This window comes from Anguilla rostrata, chromosome 11 (assembly GCF_018555375.3).
Source record: "Anguilla rostrata isolate EN2019 chromosome 11, ASM1855537v3, whole genome shotgun sequence".
Lineage (NCBI taxonomy): Eukaryota > Metazoa > Chordata > Actinopteri > Anguilliformes > Anguillidae > Anguilla > Anguilla rostrata.
Genome location: NC_057943.1, coordinates 36,775,798 through 36,803,374, shown reverse-complemented (window position 1 = coordinate 36,803,374; position 27,577 = coordinate 36,775,798). Strand labels below are relative to the sequence as shown.

General features: G+C 49.8%; 1 protein-coding gene and 1 long non-coding RNA gene across 2 annotated transcripts; one reads left to right on the top strand and one right to left on the bottom strand.

Moving 5' to 3' along the window:
* The first annotated feature begins 239 nt into the window (after positions 1-239).
* Positions 240-26,015, top strand: nt5dc2 (5'-nucleotidase domain containing 2). The gene is made up of 14 exons (XM_064299763.1): positions 240-832; positions 7,465-7,649; positions 8,048-8,122; positions 8,865-8,920; positions 10,436-10,529; positions 11,285-11,413; positions 13,363-13,423; positions 15,529-15,631; positions 16,138-16,239; positions 16,792-16,873; positions 21,654-21,740; positions 22,498-22,638; positions 23,456-23,520; positions 24,389-26,015. The coding sequence occupies exons 1-14, from the start codon at positions 457-459 to the stop codon at positions 24,648-24,650; spliced, it is 1,818 nt and encodes a 605-aa protein (XP_064155833.1). The 5' UTR covers positions 240-456; the 3' UTR covers positions 24,651-26,015.
* On the bottom strand, positions 22,534-22,853 carry LOC135234809 (uncharacterized). The gene is made up of 2 exons (XR_010324205.1): positions 22,748-22,853; positions 22,534-22,669 (listed from the first exon to the last, which is right to left on the bottom strand). It is a non-coding gene; the product is annotated as an uncharacterized LOC135234809 (long non-coding RNA).
* Positions 26,016-27,577: the final 1,562 nt, after the last annotated feature.

The following is a 27,577-nucleotide window of genomic DNA, read 5'->3' as shown; positions in this document are numbered from 1 at the left end:
TTTTCCTCTTTTTTTTCTTCTTTCTTTTTCTCGAGGACAGACAGTTCTCTGACGATCGTTCGCGGTAGTCACGTAGCCCAGGCATGTCGTTTCTAAACCAGAGCAGCTTCAGCAAATCATAAAGCTTGAAAAGTCTGACATTTACACTGTCGCAGCTCATTGGTCAAAAGGAGCTATGCACATCATCCACAAGAGCCATATTATCTGCAGTGATGTGTCTATTGCTTCTCGGAGATTGGGCAAACAGAAATTAAGCACATTATATCTCATTTGATTGGCTCACAAAACTGGAACCCACCCTTGTTTACGTCTTTGAAGGGATAGAGAGAGCCGCTGAACAACAGATATCGAGAGGGACGTGAAATGAAGCGCGCGTTGTTCTGCCCAGTAAGCGGTAGATCCCAAATTATTTAGGAAAATATTTTACGCCGCGATTTCTGTTAGGCATAAGTGAGAATGTCTTGCCCAAAGTTAGCGAATCTGGGTCGAGCTTTGTGGCAGAGAAGTAACAAGACGCCACCTTTTCCGCGGTCTGTAAAGATCCAAACCTTAGCATGTGGCAGTTTGGGTTCTGGTATGTCTGGCAATGAGGGAGGTAAATGTTGCAAAAGTGGACCGAACTGTGGCTCAACCAAAATCTCCGCTGCTGCAGCCTCCCCGTCCCAGTCTCCATCGCCACCCTCTCCAGCTCACAGACACCAAGTGGTGGGTAAGATGAGGAGCGAGGAGTCGCTGGGAGTGTCGGGACGGTCCTATTCATCCACCGCGCCCCAAGTTGACCCCAAGACCTACCTGTGGGCACGCTACAACGAAATGAAGCGCCTCGTGCACGGTTTGTTCTAATTTTTATATTTGAATGTTCCGAGTGTAACCCAGTTACTGAGTGATTTCATGAATATATTAACACATGGCATATACTGCATTTCAGCGCCGGCACACGATGTTCCTTTTTAAGTTAGCTGAAGTTGTGTTGCTGTACATTGAGTTTCTGTTGTAGTTATAGGTTAATCTCAGCTGTTGCATTTTATGTAGTCATTTATTGATTTAGATTGCAGAACTTGACAAAGAAATCGTTTCTCAAGCGATGGATCGATGCCTTAATTTTTAAACGTAGTCTATATGTTATGCGAATGCGCATTGAACTTAAACATGTTTTTATTCGTGCTTACAAGTAAATAAAGTAATCAACTATAAATATAACGTCATACGAGGGGAGCGGAACGTTCTCTACTAATAGGCTAAACTTGAAATGGCAACCGTCTCGCATTGCATACAAATTTTCCAAATTTATAATAATAATGATAAGCTTTATTTATATAGCACCTTTCATACATAAAATGTAGCTCAAAGTACTTTACATTCAGCACTAAGATCAAAGCAATTACAATGAATTGAAAAGATAAAAATACAGAATACAGAAATAAAATTTTAAAAAACAAAATAAAATGATCAATCAAAATGCAGACAAAGAAATCAGTAAAAAACAAAAATAAAAACATCATAAAAACATGGAGAAAGTAATACCATACAAATTTGTGAACGAACAATAAATATTTAATTAATTCAATGTGAAACTGGTTGCATTCCCTGAACTGTTGATATGAATTGCGTGTTGGTGATATTAAAACTCAGAGCCCAGTGTAGTTTGTTGCTAAAAAAAGGTCGGAACTCAACAGTGTCTGTGTGGTTGACGTAAGTTCAGCCTGTGAATGTTCCAGTCTCCTGAAACGTCTTGACCTGGACATTCAGCTTGTGGTTGAGGTTGTGTGTTTCTGTGTCAGTGATGCCATACCGTGTCTTGGGGGTTAAGCCTCGCCTCTGAAACGGCTTCTGTGTTGAGATGTGCGAACATCGTGCAGACAACGTGGATCTGTTTACTTCCTGTGTCTCAGTACACACAGTACTGAAACATGTTTCTCAAAAGGCACTCGCACGTTCTCTCGGTATCTTGGTAGCACTGACCAAACCTGAGCCAAATTATTTATTTTGTACCATTTAGATACATTTCTTTAAGATTACTCAAAATTTTAATGAAGCATCTGTTTTCACCTGGTTTCAGAAGCATCTGTTTTCACCTGGTTTCAGAAACACAATTCTATCTTGTAATTGTGTGTTTTAGGTTTTTGGAAACATTGTGTTTTGAAAATGTTTGTTGAAAGATCTCTGGCCCCGTGTTTTAAAATTTCACCAGCATTTCACAAGTTAAAAGTATTCAAATGCACGTTTGATCCAGAGCTGGCACTGAAAAACTCCCGTCAGCACATTCAGCTCCTAATGCAGCTCTAGCACACTGCTCTCTCTATGTTCACTCCCTGCTCTAGCACACTGCTTGCGCTATATTCACTCCCTGCTCTAGCACACTGCTCACTCTGTGCTCACTCCCTGCTCTAGCACAGTTCTGGCTCTATGCTCACTCCCTGCTCTAGCACACTGCTCACTCTATGTTCACTCCCTGCTCTAGCACACTGCTCACTCTATGTTCACTCCCTGCTCTAGCACACTGCTCTGTTCACTCCCTGCTCTAGCACAGTGCTCGCTCTATGTTCACTCCCTGCTCTAGCACACTGCTCTATGTTCACTCCCTGCTCTAGCACACTGCTCTCTCTATGCTCACTCCCTGCTCTAGCACACTGCTCGCTCTATGCTCACTCCCTGCTCTAGCACACTGCTCTCTCTATGCTCACTCCCTGCTCTAGCACACTGCTCGCTCTATGCTCACTCCCTGCTCTAGCACACTGCTGGCTCTATGCTCACTCCCTGCTCTAGCACACTGCTCGCTCTATGCTCACTCCCTGCTCTAGCACACTGCTCTCTCTATGCTCACTCCCTGCTCTAGGACACTGCTCGCTCTATGCTCACTCCCTGCTCTACCACACTGCTCTCTCTATGCTCACTCCCTGCTCTAGCACACTGCTCGCTCTATGCTCACTCCCTGCTCTAGCACACTGCTCTCTCTATGCTCACTCCCTGCTCTAGCACACTGCTGGCTCTATGCTCACTCCCTGCTCTAGCACACTGCTCGCTCTATGCTCACTCCCTGCTCTAGCACACTGCTCGCTCTATGCTCACTCCCTGCTCTAGCACACTGCTCGCTCTATGCTCACTCCCTGCTCTACCACACTGCTCTCTCTATGCTCACTCCCTGCTCTACCACACTGCTCTCTCTATGCTCACTCCCTGCTCTAGCACACTGCTGGCTCTATGCTCACTCCCTGCTCTAGCACACTGCTCGCTCTATGCTCACTCCCTGCTCTAGCACACTGCTCTCTCTATGCTCACTCCCTGCTCTAGCACACTGCTCTCTCTATGCTCACTCCCTGCTCTAGCACACTGCTCGCTCTATGTTCACTCCCTGCTCTAGCACACTGCTCACTCTATGCTCACTCCCTGCTCTAGCACACTGCTCGCTCTATGCTCACTCCCTGCTCTAGCACACTGCTCGCTCTATGCTCACTCCCTGCTCTAGCACACTGCTCGCTCTATGCTCACTCCCTGCTCTAGCACACTGCTCTCTCTATGTTCACTCCCTGCTCTACCACACTGCTCTCTCTATGTCTCACTCCCTGCCTCTAGTCACACTGCCTCCTGCTCTATGTCACTCCCTGCTCTAGCACACTGCTCTCTCTATGCTCACTCCCTGCTCTAGCACACTGCTCTCTCTATGCTCACTCCCTGCTCTAGCACACTGCTCGCTCTATGCTCACTCCCTGCTCTAGCACACTGCTCGCTCTATGTTCACTCCCTGCTCTAGCACACTGCTCTCTCCCTGCTCACTGGACAGGAGGGAGGACTGAGAGCTGGTCAGTTTTCTGGAGAACCTGGTTCTGTGCCACGTGTGGGCTGGTGCTGTGGAGATGGTACATGGGCTCTCGCTGGTGGTTTGAAAATATTTCAGATCGTCTGTATTTACGAGACTTTACGCAGAAATTACAGGGAAAAGCTCTCTCAGCTGTGTGAGACAGAGAGAGAGAGACTGTGGTCCAACAAACTGAAACTTCTGTGTGCATGTGTGTGCACGTCTGTGTGTGTGTGTGAGACAGAGAGAGAGACTGGTCCAACAAACTTAAACTTCTTTGTGCACGTCCACGCGAGTGTGTATGTGTGCGTGCGTGCGTGCACGTGTGCATATGTCTATGTATCTGTGTGTGTGTCTTAAAGAGAGTGACTATGGTCCAACAAATTTAAGCTTTGTCTGTGTGTGTGTGTGTGTGTGTGTGTCAGAGCGAGAGAGAGATTGTGTGTCCTTTTTTCTTCCCTCTATCTCACCCCTCCTGTCTGTCTCCGCTCTGTTTGTCCTGTCCTGCCTCTGGTACAGAGCGTGTTGGAAACGCAGTGAGTCATGCTTTCCTGTGCTGACTGGCAGTTTCTCTCGGGCCTCTGCGCGGACCAGCAGGTTTCAGCTCTGACTCTCCTGCCTCGTCACACTCTCCCGTCTTCGGTCTGAATCTGAATCTGATCTGAGTCTGAATCTGATCTGAGTCTGAATCTGTACCACCAAGAAATGAAGTCTAGCAGGCAGCTAATCCTCCGCGAGTCATCCTCCCAGCTGGACAGACTTGTCTGGGCAATTAAGTCTCCGGTTTACATGATACTGATATAAACAGTGAGCTGTGCAGTGATTTCAGTGATAAACGCAGTCAGTACATCATCTTTATAGCACGGACTGGAGTAGCCGAGTTGCGCGTTTGTGTTTACATTCCTAACGCAGTTAAGATTCATCGTTTGATTCGGAGATGAGGGCGAGTACAAACAGAAGCTGTGTAAAATGGACGAGAGGAGCGGGGGAAACGAATAAAACTTTCACTGACGGCTGTAAACCTTGAAACCGGCGAGGCCGTACTGAGGCCTGTTCAAACGTTGGAAAAACAGGGTCCTGAGCCGTGGAGTTCAGAAGGCTGAGCAGGAGCAGCCAGGGGAGCAGACAACCGGGGGAGTAGCCAGGGGAACAGACAGGGGAGCAGCCAGGGGAACAGACAGAGCAGGCAGACAGGGGAGCAGACAGAGCAGCCAGCCAGGGGAGCAGCCTGGGGAGCATGCAGTCAGGAGAACAGCCAGCCAGGGCAACAGCCAGACAGGGGAGCAGCCAGGGGAACAGCCAGACAGGGGAGCAGGAGATCAGGCAGCCAGGGGAACAAACATTGGGCGTGGCACCTTGGGCGTGGCACACTGGGCGTGGCACACAGAACAGCCTTCCGGTCTGAGTGCGGCGGGATTTGGGTCTGGTAGCACACCCTCAGGCCTTCAGCGAGGGCTCAGACTGTCGTCACGTGCCGCTACGTCGTCGAGCAGCCGGTCCCGGGCGGGAGGGGCCGGGCGCTGGTGGAATGCAGCACTTCTGCGACACGCCTGATAATCACTGTCACTGAAGCGCCGCCAGCCTCACTTACTTCTAAGAGACACAGCCACAGGAGCGGCTTGTTTAAATGTCTGAAGGTTGCAGTTTCTGGCATGGGCTCGTGGGGATGCACGAGCACTGTACGTCCATTACTAGGGGTTATTTCTTGAGGGGGGGGGGCGTGTCTTCGTGTTTTTTGACTAGAAAAAAACACCATATTTCCTTTGTGCAGGTTTAATTTGAGAGCTCATTTTGGAAACTGCGACAGCCATGTTTTGGAAAGCGCCCTTATGACCGGGCACGTGGCTTTTCCAGCCTCCGGTGAGGGCTTCATAACGCAGGGCCAGCTATTACACCGACTTCCTGTGCTCCGTGGCCAACTTCCTGTGATGAGCCGTTGTAAAGGTCCCCAAGAAGAACGCAGGCCCGGGGCGCTGCTTTGTCTTTGGTCTCTGTGGGGCCGTGGCCGCTGGAGCTTGGCCCGGCTGCTAATCACTGCTGGCTACGAAGAGGGACAACAGCTCATGAGACTCTGGAAGATAAAAGAAACCGTGTTGGATTAGTGAAAGGGCACAGGCCCTGGCGTTCGTTATGGAAACTGAAAAAAATGAGGAACAAGCGGTTGGTTGTGTAATAGTAATGGCAGCCCGATGCGTAAACACAGTCTGACACTGGGCCTGCCACCAGCGCATGGTCTCCGCCTGGGCGGGCTCTATGTGTGGCCCTCTGAATGAGCATCTGCATCGCTAAATGTTGAGATGCAAGGGAGCGTTCAGTAAAGCACTGCAGTGATGTCCTATATTCATATTTACAACTGTTATAATGACCTTTCCCTGCGTACTGTATACACCAAACATACTATATGGTACTATATACACCAAACGTACTATATCGTACTATATACACCAAACGTACTATATCGTACTATATACACCAAACATACTATATCATACTATATACACCAAACGTCAAACTATATACACCAAATACTTACATATTATACCAACTACTATCATATATTACCAACGTCGTATCACTATATAACAAACGTCTATATGTATATATCACAACATATATATGTACTATATACACCAAACGTACTATATCGTACTATATACACCAACGTACTAAATCTATATACACCAACAATACTATTACAATAGTATCATATATATACACCAAAGTACTATATGTACTGATACACAAGTACTATGCATACTATAACACAAACGTGCTATAGCATACTATATCACCAAGTACTAAGTACGCATACACCAAACGTAACTGAGTATAATATCATGGGTATAGCAAAACAATTAATGATATTAAAAAGGAGAAAAATGTATATATAAACTTATGTTGTTTCTCGGAGCCATTTTAATCTGTAAAAATGTATTCAGAACAGTTCCCTACTTGACCAAGAGTGGGAGCGACATTATGTGACCTTCAGGAATTTGAAATGAAGGATACAAGCCAAAAAAATGAAAACAGTTTTCTTTGCAAGAATACCCTCATATTATGTAGAAATTCACTCGGACAAAGAAATACATGTTCAAGCTGATTATGAAGTGCCCAACAGTACGATGCATGAAGGCTCAATTATTTAGCTATTGACTTATACATACAAGAAGGTGTGATGATTAATTGTTTAACACAAATGCTTATTATTTCTTTGTTTTCGTTTTATGTTGATATTACATTTATTATGTCATAAAGCGAAACTGTTGCAAAATATTGCATTAATTGTCAAAATCTGATCATGGATTGTACCCATAATGAGGATTCCTGAAATTGCCCTACATGATACTATCTTCAGCAATGTTTTAACAAAACCGACTTGCTATTTTCAACTATTATTCACTGTCTCGAATATGTCCTTATATTGGACTCCTCCACCAAATCTTTCCGTTGTTTGTGACCCTCACATTGGCTAATCGGGTGGATTTGTACCAAATAATCTACGGATTGATGAAACCTACTGACCTGGCTTACTGGACATGATACTGAGTCTTCAGGCAGAATGTTTAAAACCCGTAGTCACTAACCGACTTCCCTGCTATGTTTTCAACATCATGTGATTTATCTGTCTCTGAATATCGCTCACCTACTCATTGCTCTCTCTCCACCAGATCTGATTCCTCCCGGGGTCTGTAATTTGCTGAACCCCTCCACCATCTACGCCAACAACGAGGTGGACTTGGACAAAGTGGACATCTACGGCTTTGACTACGACTACACGCTGGCCCTGTACTCCGACGCCCTGGACGCCATGATCTACGACAAGGCGCGCGAGTTCCTGGTGGAGCATTACAAGGTGCGGTGCGCGCGGCTAGTCGAACCCTCGCGAGTCGAACCCTCGCGCGCGTCACGGCAGGGAAGCCTGACCGCCATCGCGGTCTGAAACGCGAGCGTAAAAACATGAACCCGAACTCGACCGCGCTGACCCGAGTGTGGGATCTCTGCAGCGGAAGCTGCCGCGGGCTTTCCTGTTGCGTAACGTCGTAACTGACGGCGGTTTAAAAAGCTGCGCTGTCAAACGCACTTTCGCTAATGCTAATGTTGCTAACGCACCAGTCCCACCTGGGAGGCGGGAAGGACCGAGCGCTGTGCACTCGTTTTCGTAATGAAGAAATGAATGGAACATCTTTCTCTCCCCTCTCTCTTTTTCTTCGTCTCCCTCCCTCCTGCCCTCCCTCTCTCCTCTCTCCACAGTACCCTCAGGGCATAATGAAGTACGACTACGTCCCAAACTTCGCCGCTCGTGGTCTTCATTACGACATCCAGAAGGTGAGCAGGTGTCCGTGTGTTATGGGGTTCAGGTGTTCAGGGTTTGGGTTAGGGGCTAGTTTAGGGCTGCACACTCATCCGCTCGTGTGGTGGACCGGGTTAGCCACATCGACTGGCCCTGGATCAGGTTTTGCTGATGAATATTTGTCTCGTAGGAGTGGCTACATTTCTTCAGCCTTGGTATGGGGAAGCCCTTTTTTTCCCTGCAGTTGTGAGGTCCTGGTGTGAGGTCACATGTTTACGTCAGACCTTTGACTCTAGAGAACGTGTGGGTGGGTTCTGTTGGGCGGAACGTTCTGTTACGGCACCGGGGTGTGGGTGACGCGCGGTCGTGTGTCGGGCGTCGCCGGGGGTGACGGGGCCTCATCGTGCGATCCCCCCCCCCGGTTGATCGAGCCCCCGCACGTTCAGATGTTTTGCTGTTTTCCTGCACGCGAAGCGTCTATCTCAGGCGAGCACGCAACGACGACGGTGTGATAAGGAGCAGGAGCTGACGTCATGTTCCGTCGAAGAGAGCGTCTGCTCCTCGGGCCCGAAGAGGTGGAGACAAGCTTTATTTGGGCGTTCCAAATTCAGAAGAAAATGGGGGAGGGAGAGAGGACTAAGCAAGAAAAGAAGGTTGTGTAATGGTGGTTGTGTGACTGTGGGGGGTGAATCATTAAGCTCTCGTTCCCATCAGCACTAGAGAGCAGTGCTGATGGGAACGAGAGTTCAGACGGTCATGTGACTTTTCGTCCTGCAGGGGCTGCTGATGAAGATCGATGCTTTCCATTACATCCAGCTGGGTACCGTTTACAGGTGAGCGTCTGTGTGCGTGTGTGTCTGTGTGCGTTTGTGTGTGTGTGTATGTGTGTGTGTGCGCATGCGTGTGTGTTTGTATGTGTGTGTGTGCGTGTGCATTTGTGTGTGTGCGTGTGTGTGTTTGTGTGCATACATGTGCGTGCATGCGTGTGTGTTGTGAGTGTGTGTGTGTGATGGGCAGTACACTCTGCACACACACTCTAAGCCATGCCGCTCAGTGTGTCCTCTGAAGAAACATTATCAGCTAAGCACCTGTTTCCACTAATCCTACTGGTGACCATAATTCCCCATATATAATTAGATTAGGTCAGATTACTGGACAAGTAGTAACTTAACTGTACTGTATAAGAGCACATAGAAAACATTTGATTCCACAAAGCAGTATGTGTGCTGGCAGTAAACAACCTTTTTCGTTTGCAGAAAACCCTGTTTTCTTTTAATCCAGAACATTTTTTTAAAATCCATAATTGTTTAAGTGGCTATCCGTAATTTTTCAGTTGTGGTGTAGTGTGTGAGTTTTAGTGTGTGTTGTAGTTTGTAGTGTGTGAGTTTTAGTGTGTGCTGTAGTGTGAGTTTTAGTGTGTGTTGTAGTGTGTGCGTTTTAGTTTGGATTTTAGTATGTGCTGTAGTGTGAGTTTTGTAGTGTGAGTTTTAGTGTGTGTAGTGTGTGAGTTTTAGTGTGTATTGTAGTGTGTGAGTTTTAGCATTTTTTAATGTGTTTTAGCCTGTGAGTTTTTGTGTGTTGTAGTGTGTGAGTTTTAGTGTGTGCTGTAGTATGTGAGTTTTAGTGTGTGTTGTAGGGTGTGATTTAGTGTTGCTGTTGTGGTTAGTGTGTGTTAGGTTTGATTTAGTGTGTGTTGTAGTGTGTGAGTTTTAGTGTGTGTGTAGTAGTGGTTTTATGTGTGTTGTAGGTTGAGTTTTAGTGTGTTTTGGTGTGAGTTTAGGTGTGTAGGTGTAAGTTTTAGTGTGTGTGTAGTGTGTGAGTTTTAGTGTGTGCTGTAGTGTGTGAGTTTTAGTGTATGTTGTCGTGTGTGTTTTAGTGTGTGTTGTGGTGTGTGAGTTTTAGTGTGTGTTGTAGGGTGTGAGTTTTAGTGTGTGCTGTAGTATGTGAGTTTTAGTGTGTGTTGTAGGGTGTGAGTTTTAGTGTGTGTTGTAGTGTGTGAGTTTTAGTGTGTGTTGTGTATGTGTTTAGGTGGTTGTAGGTGTGAGTTTTAGTGTGTGTTGTGGTGTGTGAGTTTTAGTGTGTGCTGTAGGGTGTAGTTTTAGTGTGTGTTGTAGTGTGTGAGTTTTAGTGTGTGTTGTAGTGTGTGAGTTTTAGTGTGTGTTGTAGTGTGTGAGTTTTAGTGTGTGTTGTGGTGTGTGGGTTTTAGTGTGTGTTGTAGGGTGTGAGTTTTAGTGTGTGTTGTAGTGTGTGAGTTTTAGTGTGTGCTGTAGGGTGTGAGTTTTAGTGTGTGTTGTAGGGTGTGAGTTTTAGTGTGTGCGGGGCAGGCCTGACGGTGCTTTTGTTTGCAGGGGGTTCAGTCCCGTCCCAGATGAGGAGGTTTTGCAGCTTTACGGCGGGACCAACCACGTGCCCCTCCACCAGGTCAGCGGATTCTATGGCAAGGTCAGTACGTCACCGTGGCGACCTCTCCCACCTCCACAGGTGTCGGAACCAACTGGCTCGTGCAGCTAAGCGGGATTTGTCTCAAGCGCTGTCCAGGCCCAGGAAAGGGGCGGGGCCAGCTCTGCCCTGGGAAAGGGGTGTGGCCCGCAAATATTTGCAGACAGACATAATAGCAGGGATTTGAGGTCCCCCTCATTGTGACACCCCCACCTTTATGCAGGGCAGCGCTCTGTTTTAAGAGGCGGGGGGGTGTGGTGTTCCTGACTGTCAGTGCCCCCCCCTGCTGGGACGTCCTGGTCTTCAGCAGGGCAGGGCAGCGCTCTGTTTTAAGTGGCGGGGGCGTGGTGTTCCTGAGTGCCAATGTGCCGTGACGTTCCGACTCCTCAGACTGCTTCTGGAATGTTCTACTGGGGGAGGAGACGGTGTCTCTTTCCAAACCGACCAGAGGGCCTGGCCACAGATCTGTACACGCCGTTCTTCAGTCAGAAACACTGTTCTGCACACGATGTTGTCTGTGTGTGTGTGTGTGAGTGAGTGTGCGTGTGTGTTTTTGTGTGTTTGCATGTATCTGTGTATGTGTGTGTGTGTGTGTGTGTGCGCATGTGACCGTGTGTGTTTGTGTGTGTGTGTGCATGCGTGTATGTGAGTGAGTGTATGTGTGTGTGTGTGTGTGTGTATGTGTGTGTGTGTCAGGGCTGTAGTTCTGACTGTAAGCTAAAGGACAGTGTGCTAAGTGAAAGTGTTTCTCTTTGCAGGGGCCCAAAATTAAGCAGTTCATGGATGTTTTCTCCCTTCCGGAAATGACCCTCCTGGCCGCCGCCAATGACTACTTCATTTCCAACGACATCGAGTACGACCCCGAGCACCTGTACAAGGACGTCTCGGTGAGCACCGTTCCCGTCCTGCCCTGTCCTGCCCCAGCCACACCCCCCTCAAGCCTCAGGGAAAATGGAGTCAAAATAAAAGCGGCTTTGAAGCAGCGAAGGCAAAATCGGCGACTGTTTTTAATTTTATCATGTGGTCGGATATTACTGCCGATGCTTCTCTAAACAGTATGGTGGATTTATTATTTTTTTCATATAAAGCTGAAGGCTAAGGTTAACAAAAAAACATGCATTTGCAATGATACTCATCTTTGGGGTACTGACAGGCATGGCATTACCCCAAAGCAGTATTAAAAACAGCTCCCATATTTTACTGACGAGGCGGTATGTTACTGACGAACGGAGGCGGTATGTTACTGAAGAGGCACTTTCTCTTTTGCATACAGATGGGCTGTGGGTCAGAGGGCGTGTTTGTGTCTGCGCCCTGTGCGTTTCTGTGCCAGGAATAAACCCGATTTCACTTCCCCCTCCTCAGCGAGCTCTCGAGCGCAGGGGAAGTGCGTGTGTGCGTGTGTGTGTGTGTGTGTGAAAGAGAGTGTGTGTGCGTGTGTTTGTGCGTGTGTGTGTGCATGTGCGTGTGTGCCTGTGTGGTGTGTGTGTGTGTGTGTGTGTGTGTGTGTGTGTGTGTGTGTGTGAGAACAGGGCGCAGGTCCAGCTCTGGTCTGGGTCTGCTGTTCCCAGCAGGACTCTCTCAGTGCAGAGTGACTGCTGAATGCTGAATGCCTGTTTGTTTCTCCTGGGAAGCTAGATTAGCATTCCTAATGGTGCCTGTGATTGATGTTGTAAAACAAACTGTGAGACACACACACACACACACACACACACTCTCTCTCTCTCTCTCACACCAACCCACACATGCACACACACACACTCTCTCTCTCTCTCTCTTACACCTATCACACGTGCACACACACGCTCTCTCTGTCACACACACATGCACATGCACACTTTATCTCTCTCTCTCACACACACACCCACACATGCTCACACTCTCTCTCACACCTACCCACACGTGCACACACACGCGCTCTCTGTCTCACACACACACACATGCTCACATTCTCTCTCACACCTACCCACACATGCTCTCTCTCTCTCACACCCACCCAGACGTGCACCCACGCACACACACACACACGCACACTTACTCACTTACATTCGCACAGATGCCTGCCACATACGCAAACTCCTGAATGTTTGGCAGGAAATGGTTGGTGACGGTGTTACTGCGCATGAATCAGTGGTGACCGTGTTACTGCATGTCTGCTGATTGCTGGATGACGTTAGTAAATGTAAAGATTTTGGCATCTCTCTTAGTGTCTTCCTCAAATTGTCTACCCATTAGTTCAGGGCTGCCCAACCCTGTTCCTGGAGATCTACCATCCTGTAGGCTTTCACTCCAACCCTAACAAAGCGCACTTAATTCAACAGCTGGAGATCCCATTGAGCTGCTAATTAGTGGAATCAAATGTGCCTAAAAGATGCCAGGATCACCAGGAACAGGGTTGGGAAACTCTGCAGTAGTGACAGTCACTCAGTTAGGCTGAACCCAGTTTGCCAAACCCAGATAACGTGACTTCAGCTACCATGGAAATCTACCGAGGATTTCTCTTGAAAGTCATTCCTGGTGTTCTGACTGGCAAAATCCAAAAAAGAACTCTTATATTAACAAGTATTTTAGTCGTACACTTGTACTTAAAATCTTAATCCTGTTACTTTTTTGCTAAGTAGGACAAAAGATTTGCCAATGCGGTAAAACAATTTCACTTGTCAAGCAAAAAGGAGCTTAAAACAAAGTCATATTTTCTACTTGCGAGAAAGTAATAAGATTTGAAGTCCCATTACAGGATTCAAGCACTCCTTCTCCTTGTCCATGTTCAGCACTGTTCTGAGCGTGCTCACGGGTGTGATGTCATCAGGGTAGGGCTGACTGCTGTCTCCCTCTGCAGGAGGCGGTGGGGATGGTCCACATCAAGGGCTTCATGTACAAGTGGATCATGCAGGACGTGGGTGAGTGAGCGAGCTGACCCCAGATCAGTCGCTGAGCACCGTCGCTTGCTTGACCCCCGCGTCAGTGAATCAAACGCAGACTGACCCCAGATCAGTCGCTGTGCGCCGTCGCTTGCTTGACCCGCGTCAGTGAATCAAATGCAGACTGACCCCAGATCAGCCTAACCTGTGCTTCATAAGGGATGAGGACCAGCTGCTGGGCTCATGCAGGTGTGAATGTGCTTCCTCATACGATACTAACTGCCGATTCACCGTGTATGTGAAAGCACCCTCACCTCGGAGCACGGGGCAGGATGTGCGGCCATCCAGCACACACAGAACGTTCTCACGGCGTTACCTAAAGGTTTTGTCAGCGTTGTGACGCTACCCCTACATGGCTGCAGCGTTGTGGGAATGTTCCGTGTTAGCTGGGTGTGAGTTAGGGCGCCGCCCTAGAGGCTGACATCGAAGGCAGGTCTGCCTGCAGTTAGGTTCACCGGGGTCCTGCAGAGCTACCCCCCAGCCCCCGGCCCCCCCCCCCGTAAGTGGACTTCACACTGTGAGCCGACTGCAGCTCAGTCAGGTAAATAAGTGAAACAAAGATCAGGGTTTCCTCAGGAAAATAGTGCAAATACTGCAGAGGGGGAAGTGCCTCAGAGGGTAAACACGTTATTCACCGTGAGCCGTGTTATCCACATGTTGTTGATATGTTATTCACCGTGAGACGTGTTATTCACGTGTTGTTGATATGTTATTCACCGTGAGACGTGTTATCTACATGTTGTTGATATGTTATTCACCGTGAGCCGTGTTATCCACATGTTGTTGATATGTTATTCACGGTGAGCTGTGTTATCCACATAGCACAATTCACATGGCACAGTCTACATCTGACCTGGTGAAAACATGACTACACTACTGTGCCTTTTTCCCCGTCCATGGAGATCTGAGTCTTAGTTGATTTATTGTTTCGTTGGTTTTATTTATTGACGGTGGGGGTGCGGGTGCCTCAGCCTGATATCGGGGGGGGGGGAGACCGTGGCGATGGCGTCCCGCCGCGTGACCCCGGCTGTCTGAACGGCAGGATGTCGGTTATCTAACCGATCTCCCCTGTTTGGGGAGGAAAGAGACTCCGGCTCTCTGCGTGCCCGCTGTTTCCCTGGCATTGTCCGAAAAAAGCATTCCGCTGCTGTTTATTTAGTTTCAGAGCGAAACACGAACTTCCTGTGAGAATAACTCTGCTTCAACGCTTCCTGTGTTATGTGCGCTGTGCTAGTGGAGGTACAGGCCTATACCAGCTGAGCCTCCTGCGATATGTGCGCTGTGCTAGTGGAGGTACAGGCCTATACCAGCTGAGCCTCCTGCGATATGTGCGCTGTGCTAGTGGAGGTACAGGCCTAGACCAGCTGAGCCTCCTGTGTTATGTGCGCTGTGCTAGTGGAGGTACAGGCCTATACCAGCTGAGCCTCCTGTGTTATGTGCGCTGTGCTAGTGGAGGTACAGGCCTATACCAGCTGAGCCTCCTGCGTTATGTGCGCTATGCTAGTGGAGGTACAGGCCTATACCAGCTGAGCCTCCTGCGATATGTGCGCTGTGCTAGTGGAGGTACAGGCCTATACCAGCTGAGCCTCCTGCGATATGTGCGCTATGCTAGTGGAGGTACAGGCCGAGACCAGCTGAGCCTCCTGCGTTATGTGCGCTGTGCTAGTGGAGGTACAGGCCTATACCAGCTGAGCTTCCTGCGTTATGTGCGCTGTGCTAGTGGAGGTACAGGCCTATACCAGCTGAGCTCCTGCGTTATGTGCGCTGTGCTAGTGGAGGTACAGGCCTAGACCAGCTGAGCTTCCTGCGTTATGTGCGCTATGCTTGTGGAGGTACAGGCCGAGACCACACCCTTCCCTAGGGGATGAGGCCTTTGTCAGATGCTCCTTCTTTAGAAGCCCCTCTCCCCCAGCATTTGCCCTTTTAAATACCCCTCTCCGAATCCGAATACCTTCTCTAACTACCCCTCTCCCCGACACACCTGCTCTAAATGCCCTTTCCACTGCGTAATTTCTCTAAACGCCCCCCTCAAAGTACCACCACCCCGTACTTGCCCTGTCTGAACGCCTCTTCTCCCTCTGCAGAGAAGTTCATCCTGCACGGAGACGAGACCTACGCTGTTCTTCATCGCCTCGCCAACAGCGGCAAGAAGCTCTTCCTCATCACAAACAGCCCCTTCAGCTTTGTGTGAGTCCCTGTCCGTCCGTCTGTCAGCGAGTCTGCCGGTCTCTGTCCGATATCACTGTGTATCTGGAGCAGACCTGGGTCAAGTACATATTTGTTTTGGCTTGAAATATTTTTCTACTCTTTACTGAGCTTGTCTGGTGTATTGGCACCTATGACATCCTCTCAAAAAGTTCAAAGTGCACCTTTTGATCCTATTGGCAGACTCAGTTGCACCAGGCTAGATGAACAGAGCACAGAAAAGTATTTGAATCCAAAATGAATACATATTTGACCCAGGTCTGATCTGAAGCTATACACTCCCAACAACTTTACCGAAGCACTGCTACAGCTGTACAACCCTGGTACTGTTGTACTGGCAGACTGCACTAAAGCAGTATGCATCGAAAGCGTACTGCAACGCTACACACCTGTAGCTATGTACCTATAGCTGCTGCCGCCATGCTGTATCACTGTACACCTGCGACAGCGTCACTGACGGTCTGTGCTCTCCGATTGGCTCGTTTCAGGGACAAAGGCATGCGATACATGGTCGGGAAGGACTGGAGGGAGTTCTTCGACGTGGTCATCGTACAGGCCGACAAGCCGCACTTCTTCAACGACTGCGTCAAGTGAGTCCGTGCCCGCGTGCCGCCCCGTGAGAATCTCCAGCTGTGCGCTTCCAGCTGTTTGCCTCGCTCGGCTAATGTCACGTTACTGGTGTTGCGTTGCACTCGATTTATGAAGCGGTCCGCCTCTGACATTATTTAAACTCCCCTGGCTCTCAGAGTGAGCTCCTGTGCCCTTCCTGCCAAAGCTCTAATGCCAGATTAAACGAAAGAAATGGCCGCCATTGTTTGACCATGAAGGCCAAAGACCTTACGCAACCCTCTGGGGCGTTTAATTAAGATAGCCTTCAAGGACACAACAGAGGACTCCCTCTACTAAACCACAGAATGAACGCAGCAAACTCAACTGAATGGCACTCGATTCTAGATGGCTATGAGGGATGTTTTCGTTGGCTTATCTCATCCTCAGAGAGAAAAACTCTGAGATGAGCGCTTCATATTCCATATTCCCGGAGAGCAGACGTTTCTCCAGGAACGTCTCGTTGCTTTCTGCTGTCCCGTCGCGGAAATCTTACGCTTACAGCCCCTGTGTGTGTTCTTCCCGGGAATTCTCAGACCTTTCAGGCGCCTGGACAGCAACGGAGACCTTCAGTGGAACAAGATCGACAGGCTGGACAAGGGGCAGATCTATAAGCAGGTGAGCTGGATAAGGGGCAGATCTATAAGCAGGTGAGCTGGATAAGGGGCAGATCTATGAGCAGGTGAGCTGGATAAGGGGCAGATCTATAAGCAGGTGAGCTGGATAAGGGGCAGATCTATGAGCAGGTGAGCTGGATAAGGGGCAGATCTATGAGCAGGTGAGCTGGATAAGGGGCAGATCTATAAGCAGGTGAGCTGGGTAAGGGGCAGATCTATAAGCAGGTGAGCTGGATAAGGGGCAGATCTATAAGCAGGTGAGCAGGATAAGGGGCAGATCTATAAGCAGGTGAGCGGATAAGGGGCAGATCTATAAGCAGGTGAGCTGATAAGGGGCAGATCTATAGCAGGTGAGCGGATAAGGGGCAGATCTATGAGCAGGTGAGCTGGATAAGGGGCAGATCTATAAGCAGGTGAGCAGGATAAGGGGCAGATCTATAAGCAGGTGAGCTGGATAAGGGGCAGATCTATAAGCAGGTGAGCTGGATAAGGGGCAGATCTATAAGCAGGTGAGCTGGATAAGGGGCAGATCTATAAGCAGGTGAGCTGGATAAGGGGCAGATCTATAAGCAGGTGAGCGGATAAGGGCAGATCTATAGCAGGTGCAGCCGGCCAGCTTGGCCTCAACGAGGCGGTGGGGGGTGGGCTGCTGGGCGGTTGCGTGGCGAGCTCATCTGCGCATCTCACGCGGGCGGGGGCGGGACGCGGGCGGTTCAGCGCATTCGCCGTTCTGAGAGAGACGGATCCTTTAACGGCCGAAGAGTCTCCATTGGAAAGTGAAATGAACTCAGAATGTTGAGAATGGCAAATTAAGAATACTTTTCAGTTGGTCCCAGTTTCAAAACAAGTTAGCTTTTTTGTTATTTCAGTGCGAGGGGTTTGTTTATGTGACAATGTGCAATGCAGTCTGGGATTCGTGGCTGTCTGGCTGCTGTTTAAAACCACACCCCTGGATCCTGAGAATAGCCAGCTGACCAAAGGGAGTATTTTGAGCCAGAGCCATCATTCCCACAATGCACTGCAATCCATCGGCCTTTTTGAACTCGAATAACAAAAAAGGAAGGAATTTTGTAGCCTGTAACCAAGTGAGTGATACTCTAAATTTAGCGTTCTCAGCATTTTGTGTTCATGCTTTTTCCTGTTCAGATTGGTTCCATTTAATTCGTAACAAAACGGCTTTCTTGATAATTTCACAATGGTATATTGTGACCTGTTGATCATTGTTTCGAGTGACACACAGAATGCCTGTTTGGGAGGTTAACACTGCATGGAGCATGGTGGTCAGCTGATTTGGCATTTCGTAGCACTTACGCAGAGGGCTCTATAAGAGTTAGGGGACTGAGCGAAGGCTCCGTAGACTTAGTGGCAGTAGGAAGTAGTGAGGTCCAGTAGACTGTTATGGACAGTTGGACAACGTCAAGCTCCATGTAGACATTAGTGGACAGTGACACACTGCGAGCCAGTAAGACAGTAAGCGGCATAGACGCACCGAAGCTCCGAAGAACGTTATCGACGTGACCGCACTTCGAATATGGTAAACAGTGGGGAAGTAGGATCGTCGAGGTCAGAGAATTTGGACGTAGAACTACTGCGAGGTCCATGTAGAACAGTGTAGTCGGGCAGTAGACGTACGTCGAAGGGCTCATGTAAGACAGTGTAGTGGACAGTTAGACATCTGTCGAGGGCTCCATGTAGAACAGTGTTACTGGACAGTTTGACAGCTACTGTGAGGGCTCTGTAATAAGAACAGTGTTAAGTCGGGACAGTTAGGACCGCTACTGTCGAAGGGCTCCATGGTAAGAACAGTGTTAAGCTGGGACAGTTAGGACAGCTACTGTCGAAGGGCTCCATGGTAAGAACAGTGTTAAGTCGGGACAGTTAGGACAGCTAAGATTTAGAGCAGTCGAGCTGGCTGAGCTCAAGTGACCAGCGGTAATATTTTGGAGCGCGGGAGCGCCGCCACGGCGGTTCAGCCGAGGCCGGGAGAGCGACGTGGCGGGGGCGAGGGGGGGGGGCCACAGGCAGGGAGAGAGGAGCACGGGGCGCGGGCAGGGAGAGAGGAGCGCGAGGCGCGGGCAGGGAGAGAGGAGAGGGGGCGGGGCAGGGAGAGAGAGAGCGGGGCCAGGCAGGGAGAGAGGAGCAGGGGCGCGGGCAGGGAGAGAGGAGCGGGGGGCCGGGGCGGGCAGGGAGAGAGGAGCGCGGGGCGCGGGCAGGGAGAGAGGAGCGGGGGGCGCGGGCAGGGAGAGTGGAGCACGGGGCGCGGGCAGGGAGAGAGAGGAGCGGGGCGCAGGCAGGGAGGAGGGAGAGAGAGAGAGGGGGCGGGGCAGGGAGAGAGGAGCAGGGGGCGCGGGCAGGGAGAGAGGAGCGGGCAGGGGAGAGGGAGCGGGGGCGGGCAGGGAGAGTGGAGCGGGGCGCGGGCAGGGAGAGAGGAGCGGGGGGCGCGGCAGGGAGAGAGGAGGGGGGTGCGGGCAGGGAGAGAGGAGCAGGGGGCGCGGGCAGGGAGAGAGGAGCGCGGGCAGGGAGAGTGGAGCGGGGGGCGCGGGCAGGGAGAGAGGAGCGGGGGGCGCGGGCAGGGAGAGAGGAGCGGGGGGCGCGGGCAGGGAGAGGGGAGCAGGGAGTGGGAGGGCGGGAGCGGGGTCTGAATCTGACCGGCATGCTAAAGCCGTGGCGTGAAAGAGCGCTTCCCCTCCAGACCTCCCCGCTTTCTCCGCTCAGCCTGCACTGAAAGCCTCGGGGCTCAGCCCCCGGGAACAAAGCTGCTTATTCAGAGCACCGTCCAGGAGCCAGAGCCCTGCCATTTCTGTGTGGAGAGAGAGAATAATTCACCCCAACCCCCGCCCCACTCCACTCCAGTCCACACGCACACACACACACCGCTGTAAGGTTGGCAGGTTGTCAGAAACTTCTCCTCTGAATATCTAAAATATCCTTCAGCGTACACACAAACCGTTGTGCACACACATTAAAAGTGGAATAATATCTTTAGCAAATTTATGTTTGATTTTTTGCCTAGACAATCACATTTGTGGCACTTTATTTCTTCTTAAATTATGAATGTAAACTAATCTAATAAACTAATAAAGTTAGTATTGTGCATGGCACAAATGTCTTGCTTCAATTCAGCCATTTTTTGAGTCTCTGTGGTGCTCACACCTGGAGTTATAAAGCTTTAAATAGGGTACCCCCTAAATGGGCAAGGATTGGCCAGATTTGACGTGCGCTAAGGGGTTAATGGTTCCCTCGCAGCCACAAGTGTTGTGCAGTGTCAGCACACTGTTATGTTGTACCCTACTCCAAATCACCTCCCCCTACTGCCTTCCACCCTCCCTTCCCTCATACGCTCCATGTGATTGGTCAAAGCATCCAAAGCAATGGCCAATGAGGCATCAGTTGCTATGGCTAAGACCGAGGGACGAGCATGCAGTAGAACTTTTTTTAGTTTGGTGAGAAGCACACTTTGCTTTGATTGGTTACAGTGGTATTTTTTAAATACTCTCTGTGCTCTAAGAACAACAAACTTGTTAGTAGCAGCTATAACATTTCATTTGTATAAATTCACATTTAACAAGGAAGTGTTTGAACTGCTAAATTAATGAAAGACTATTTTATACAGAAATGGCACCAAGAGCAGAGAAACGAATCTTAAACTCTTGAACGTTAGTCTTGGAAGAATTCCTGTTTCAAGTTCCTCATTTAAAACTTGAGCTTCATGGGGAAATTGTAAATTCCTGTGAAAATGTTTAATTATTATTATCATTATTCATATTCTTTTAAAAATTGTCATTTCTGTTAATTAATAGCTACTAATCTAATTAAATGTCACAACAGGCACCCAGTAAAAAATCTATGCTATCTCTAACAGCTGTAACATTTCAACATCCATACTGAAAGGTGATGAGAAAATGGGGGGCCTACACAAAACCTACGGTACATCCTGTTGTGTCTAAACCATTCTGGGAAACGTAGTTTTATACACAACCAGCTGGGTACACTTTGAAAGTTTTTGAAATTTGATGTGTAAGGCTATTATTTGCACCAACTATTTTTGTCAAGGATGACACAGCCTGATTGGTGCATCTCTGAAAAGAATGGCACAGCCTGATTGGTGCACTTATGAAAAGAATGGCAAAGCCTGATTGGTGCATTCATGAAAAGAATGGCACAGCCTGATTGGTGCATTTTTGGGAAGAACGGCACAACCCGATTAGCTGGTCTAAGGCTTTGTTCAGACTGCAGTCAACAGTTATTTGGCCCAATTTCTATTTTTTCATTCTTGTGTGACAAAATATTTTTAGCACTGTGTGAAAAGCAAAAAAACAACAAACGATGGAATCACATTTTATCAGTTGAGAGAGTTGCCAGTTGGCACTTTGGTATGCGGAAATAAACTGGAGAAGTAGTGACTTGGGTAGATGCTAAAATCAGAACTGTTTAGTCCACACATGCGATTAGTACTCGTCGTAATTCAGTTGAGAGGGGTATGTCCTAATCAAAGACTCGACCGGCACTGTTTGCCTAGCCGGGGGTACACTGGTGCAGTGATTAATATGTCACTCTCAGACAGGATACTGGCATCATAATCAGGCGCTATTGGGTTACTTTGGAAAAACACCTGTCTAAGAACAGTCTGTGTAACAGTTCTGATCCAAGCAACTAAGGAAGTGAGCTTCTCGGTGGCGACTATGATGGCCCAGTTCCTGACCTGTTCTGATCCCGTGTTCTTGTCATTTCCATCTGGTGCTTTGTTTTTTTTTAAACGTTATTTTTTCGTTTCATTTCAGGGGAACCTTTTTGACTTCTTGCGGCTGACGGGATGGAGAGGTTCCAGGGTGCTTTATTTCGGAGACCATCTGTACAGCGACTTGGCAGTGAGTGCCTGTTTTCCTTCTGGTGGTGGGGGAGCCGTTGGTGTGTGTGAAGCTGGCATGAGCGCGCGTTTCCGCCCCGCGCCCCCCCCCCCCCCACCCACCCCCTTCCCGGATCAGCCCTGTGTGCCCCCTGGCACAGCCCGCCCCCGTCTTGCCGCTGCTCAGCACGGACCTGCAGCCCCGTGCCCTTGAATGCTGTTGATTTTAAGAGAACACTGATAGTGCTGCTATTTTTTCCCTGCGTGACCTTGACAGAGCAAAGCCAAGAGTGAGGAGTGTGCCTGATACTGGGGGGGGGGGGGCATGGGGGGGCTTTTACCCACCCCCGTTTGTCCTTAGACCTGTAAACCGTTATAAACAGAAAATGGGGGCGTGCTGGAGAGGGTCCGGTGGGAGGTGCAGGAGTCCACGGCAGTTTCATGTGTACCACAAACGGCTCAGCTGTGATATTTTGCAGACATGAGAAAATCCAGGTTCAGAAAGTAGGAGTCCTCCCCAGTATTTTGTTCCAAAATCAGCACAATTCTTCAGCCAGGAAATGGAACTCATTAGTGAAATCAGCTGGCTGAGTTCACAGGTGGAAGAAACGCATGGCAGGGCTTTAACTGTCTGACCCCTGGACGTTCCTCCTGTGGACACAGGCTCTGCGGGGCGAGGTGCGGGCTGTAGGGCACGGGGTGCGGGGCGGGGGCGGTGTACGGGGCAGGGTACGAGCGCGGCTTGCGGGCGTGGGGGCTGACGGCGTTTCGCTTCTCAGGACCTGATGCTGCGGCACGGCTGGCGCACGGGGGCCATCGTGCCGGAGCTGGAGGTGGAGACCAGGGTGGTGAACACGGAGCAGTACGCCCAGAGCCTCACCTGGCTGCAGGCACTGACCGGCCTGCTGGAGCGCATGCAGGTACTGTCCCCCTCATCCTCCACCCTACGACCTCCACCCCTCACCCCTCATCCTCCACCCTACGACCTGCACCCCTCACCCCACCACCCCTCATCCTCCACCCTACGACCTCCACCCTTTACCCCCCGCCCCACAACCTCCACCCTACGACCTGCACCCCTCACCCCTCATCCTCCACCCTACGACCTGCACCCCTCACCCCTCATCCCCCACCCTACGACCTCCACCCTTTACCCCCGCCCCACAACCTCCACCCTACGACCTGCACCCCCGCCCCGCAACCTCCACCCTACGACCTGCACCCCTCACCCCACCATCCCACAATCTCCACCCTACGACCTCCACCCCTCACCTCACAACCTCCACCCCATGACCTCCACCCTTTACCTCCGCCCCTCATCCTCCACTCCACGACCTCTGCCCTTTACCCTCTGACCCACGACCTCCACCCTCCCTGCACCTTCCTCCCCATACCCCTCATCCACCGCCCCATGACCTACACCCTCCCTACACCCTTCACCCTCCCTGCATCCTCCACCCCATACCCCTTATCCACCGCCCCATGACCTACAGTCTCCCTACACCCTTCACCCTCTGCCTCACAACCTCCACCCTCCCTACACCCTTTACCCCATACCCCTCATCCTCCACCCCACGACCTCCACCCTGTGCCCTGTGACCTCCACCCTGTACCGTGACCTCCACCCACTTTAAACTTAGCCTGCTGCAGTGATCTCAGCACCCCTCAAGACTGTGTGTTTGTGTGCGTGTGTGTGTGGGGCAGAGTGAGGACACTAACGTTACTCCCCTGCTGCAGATGCACCGGGATCCAGAGTCCATAAAGGTTCTGGAGGACTGGCTCAAAGAGCGTGAGGAGCTGCGGTGAGTAACGGTGCAAACGCAGCGCGTCGACACCTTACAGCGCATCAACACACCCCACAGTGCGTCAGCAAACCCCACAGCGCGTCATTGTACCCCACAGTGTGTCAACACACCCCACAGCGCGTCAGCACACCCCACAGCGCGTCATTACACCCCATAGCGCATCATTACACCCCATAGCGTGTCAACACACCCCATAGCGCGTCAACACACAGCACACCCCACAGTGCGTCAACACACCCCACAGTGCGTCAACACACCCCACAGTGCGTCATTATACCCCACAGTGCGTCAGCACACCCCACAGTGCGTCAACGCACCCCACAGTGCGTCAACGCACCCCATAGCGTGTCAACACACCCCACAGTGCGTCAACACACCCCATAGCGTGTCAACACACCCCACAGTGCGTCAACACACCCCATAGCGTGTCAACACACCCCACAGTGCGTCAGCACACCCCACAGTGCGTCAGCACACCCCACAGTGCGTCAACACACCCCATATCGTGTCAACACACCCCACAGTGCGTCAGCACACCCCATAGCGCGTCAACACACCCCACAGCGCGTCAGCACACCCAACAGTGCACCAACACACCCCGTAGCGTGTCAACACACCCCACAGTGCGTCAGCGTGCCACAGAACATACCAACGCACCAACACACCCGAGAGCACATGAGGACACTGCAGAGTGCGTGAGGACAGCCTGCAGGATGTCAGCATTAGAACACCCTGCAGCTCATGAACACGCCCCACAACACGGGCGAGGGCTAAATCCCTCAGCGAGTGACGGCCTTAAAAGCACTCGGGCGTGGAAAGGGCTGTATAAACACCCCTGCTCTCCTCCTCCTCCTCCTCCTCACAGCGCCGTGACGAAGAACCTGTTCAACCCGCAGTTCGGGAGCATCTTCCGCACCTGCCACAACCCCACCTACTTCTCCCGCCGGCTGTGCCGCTTCTCGGACCTGTACATGGCGTCCCTGAGCTGCCTGCTGAACTACGACCTGTCCTACACCTTCTACCCGCGCCGCACGCCCCTGCAGCACGAGGCCCCGCTCTGGATGGACCAGCTGTGCACCGGCTGCATGAAGACGCCCTTCCTGGAGGAGATGGCGCACATCCGCTGAGCCCCCTCCCCCGCCCCTCCGCCCGCTGAGCCCCGCCCCCCGCGCCCCGCCTCCCCCCGCGCTCGGGCTCGGACGCCCACCGACCGAACACCGCGCGAGCTCGGCGGGACGGGGCTGCTCTTTTACCGCGCGGGACTCTGTTACGGGCTGCAGAACTGCGCCCTCTGCTGGAAGCAGGTCGCTATAGAGAGTGTTACAGCGACGGCGGCTTTTTGGAGGCCGACCCGGAAGTTTCTCCCGCCGCGGGTTCCTCGGCAGATGTCGGTAACGGCTTATAAATTCACGGTTGAGATATTAACGGGTGAATTTAAGTTACAGAACGAAACGTGAAGCTCTCTTCGGCTTGCGTTAACTACAGACCTTATTTTCATTGGTAATGGAAAACCCTGTGGGGGGGAAAAATGCTTTGTAAAATCTGCCGAGGGAACCAGAGGCTCAGAAATGCTAACTCGCTTCCCGGGTTTTAGGACTACGGACCGTGACACTCTACTGGGGTACTTTCTTAAGCGTGGTTGATAGTCTAGGTATCTTTACATAAGCTGTTCTCTGTACGTTCACAAAGCTACTGGTGAGACCCGACCTGAGTGTGAAGTGTTGCATGCTAAACATTTTGGAATCATCTCATTTGCAAACGCGTAGCGGACGCGCCCGTTCCCAGGCGGGAGCACTGTGAGCCGGGAGCACTGTGTCCCCTCGCGGCCGGGGTCCGACGTCTTTGGGTGTATATAAAGGGAGAGTTCAATCCCTGCTGCATAGTGCAAGTAGATGACCTAACGTTAGCAGCTTGTTGCCATGGTACCAAACCAAAAAACAGACCGGCTTGTTGTTGTTGTTGTTGTCCGAGATGAAACGATGGAAAGGAATGAATATGCCAGCGCCTTGTACCTTAGCATTTATTTACTGTGTTCTGCCATTGGTACAAACCATGAACCTACTGTTTGTATGTCTCTCTCTCTCTCCCTCCCTCTGTCTCTCTCTGTCTCTGTCTGTCTGTCTGTCTCTCTCTCTCTCTCTCTCTCTCTCCCCCTCCCTCTGTCTCTCTCTCTCACTCACACACACACACACACACACATCTTTTGAACAAACAGGGTTTTTAAAATGGGAAGGCCTTGGAGTTTTGAGCTGGGGGTGGGATAAGGTTAAAAGATCGTTATTTACTCTCATGCTTAAATTTTCTCAAACACTAGAGTACTTCGGACATCATAAAACAAGTGCTAGCGCCAGGTTCCACAAATGTACGCACAAGCAGACCAAGCAGATTTTGAATCTGTGGGTCTTCTTTTTTTTTTTAAATATGTTTTTGTACCACCTTGTGCCATCTGAATGACAGATGTGTATGCAATCAATAAAGCGTTGTGTATAGAAGCTGTTTCGTCTGTTTTCTGAAGCACACAGTAATCTCCATTCAGTCTTGATGTTGAAATGCTATAGCTGTTAGCGGTAGCACGTCAGGCCATCCGCGCCAGGTAAGTTTGCATATGTGCATAACCTTCCTGCTCTGCATGTTTAGAAGGTCGCCAGATAAAAGTATTTGCCTTTTCCGCTGTTTTGTGTGCAGGTCTGGTTAAAAATGGAACTTCCGTTCTTATATTGCACAGTGCAGCCTCTAGAAGTCTGGAACACGGGGAATTAAACTTGTTTATGTGGAATTAATTTAATTCCAATTAGTTATTGCACTGCTAAGCCAATCGTTTCTTGAATTAGTTATACTGTATACCACTCTTACAACTACTTTAGGCCCAGGTTTGGTTATATGTGAAATTTTATTTGGAAGAATCAATTATTCCAAATAGGTGGAATGTTAAAACGTATATCCTCAACTAAAGCAAATATTGGTTTTAATATATAAATAAGCATAAGAAAGACTTTTTTTTATTGATTTGGCTCTGTACTCCACAATTTTAGATTTGTAATCAAACAATTCACATGTGATTAAAGTGCAGATCCTTAGTTTCTATTAAAGGTATACTATGCAGGATTTTTTAGCCTTGCTGTGGTCCATCAATCAAAAAAGTCTCCTGCTCATCTTCAGCCCCGCCCACTCATCCTGAGTACCCCATCTAACATAGCTAGCTGGACAGCAAGTGGTAATGTGAAATGAGTGACTGTGATCGACAGTAAGAAGGCAGATTCGATTATTTTTAAAACTTCTGCATAGTATGCCATTAAAGGGTATTTTTTGTACATTTTGCTTTCACCATGCAGGGTTTACAGTACTTTCTATAAATAGTCCCCCCCATTTCAGGGCATCATAATGTTTGGGACAAATAGCTTCACAGGTGCTTCTGATTAGTTAGGTGTGTTCAGTTGCTTCCTTAGTGCAAATATAGGAGAGCTTTCAGTATCTAGTCTTGATTCTAGCCTTTGGCTTTGCAGGCTGTTATTGGTGTTTGTCAATATGAGGACCAGAGTTGTGCCAACCAAAGTCAAGGAAGCCATTATGAGTGAGAAACAGTCAGAAACATAGGCCAAACCTTAGGCTCACCCAAATCAGCTGTCTGGAACATCACTAAGAAGAAAGCACTGGTGAGCTCAGTGATTGCAGAGGCCCTGGTAGGCCAAGGAAGACCTGGATGGTTGATGGCAAAATAATTCTCACTATAATGTAAAGAAACCCCCAAACACCTGCCAAAAGGTCAGATACACTCTTCAGGAGGCAGGCGTGGATATGTCAGGGACTACTGTCTGCAGAAGACTTCACAAACAGAACTATTGAGGCTGCACTGCCAGATGCAAACCACTAGTTCACTAAGAAGCATTTAAAAGAGCCTGCAGAGTTCTGGAAAAAGGTCTTGTGGACGATTTTTTTTTTTTTTTGAAGATATATAAGTTCACGGAGCGTAAATCCACCAGCACCGGCGTAAATGTTTGACCATGCGGGTGTGTAGTCCTATAACTTAGTTGGCGAAAAGGCTTTTTCAGTATTA

What these genes read in the sequence shown, in the direction of transcription:
- nt5dc2 (XM_064299763.1), top strand. Translation starts at nt 457, where the DNA reads ATGTCTTGCCCAAAGTTAGCGAATCTGGGTCGAGCTTTGTGGCAGAGA. An exon ending in TCAGCGGATTCTATGGCAAG is followed by an intron (nt 10,530 to 11,284) that starts GTCAGTACGTCA and finishes TTCTCTTTGCAG; the next exon opens with GGGCCCAAAATTAAGCAGTT. An exon ending in TTCTTCAACGACTGCGTCAA is followed by an intron (nt 16,240 to 16,791) that starts GTGAGTCCGTGC and finishes GGGAATTCTCAG; the next exon opens with ACCTTTCAGGCGCCTGGACA.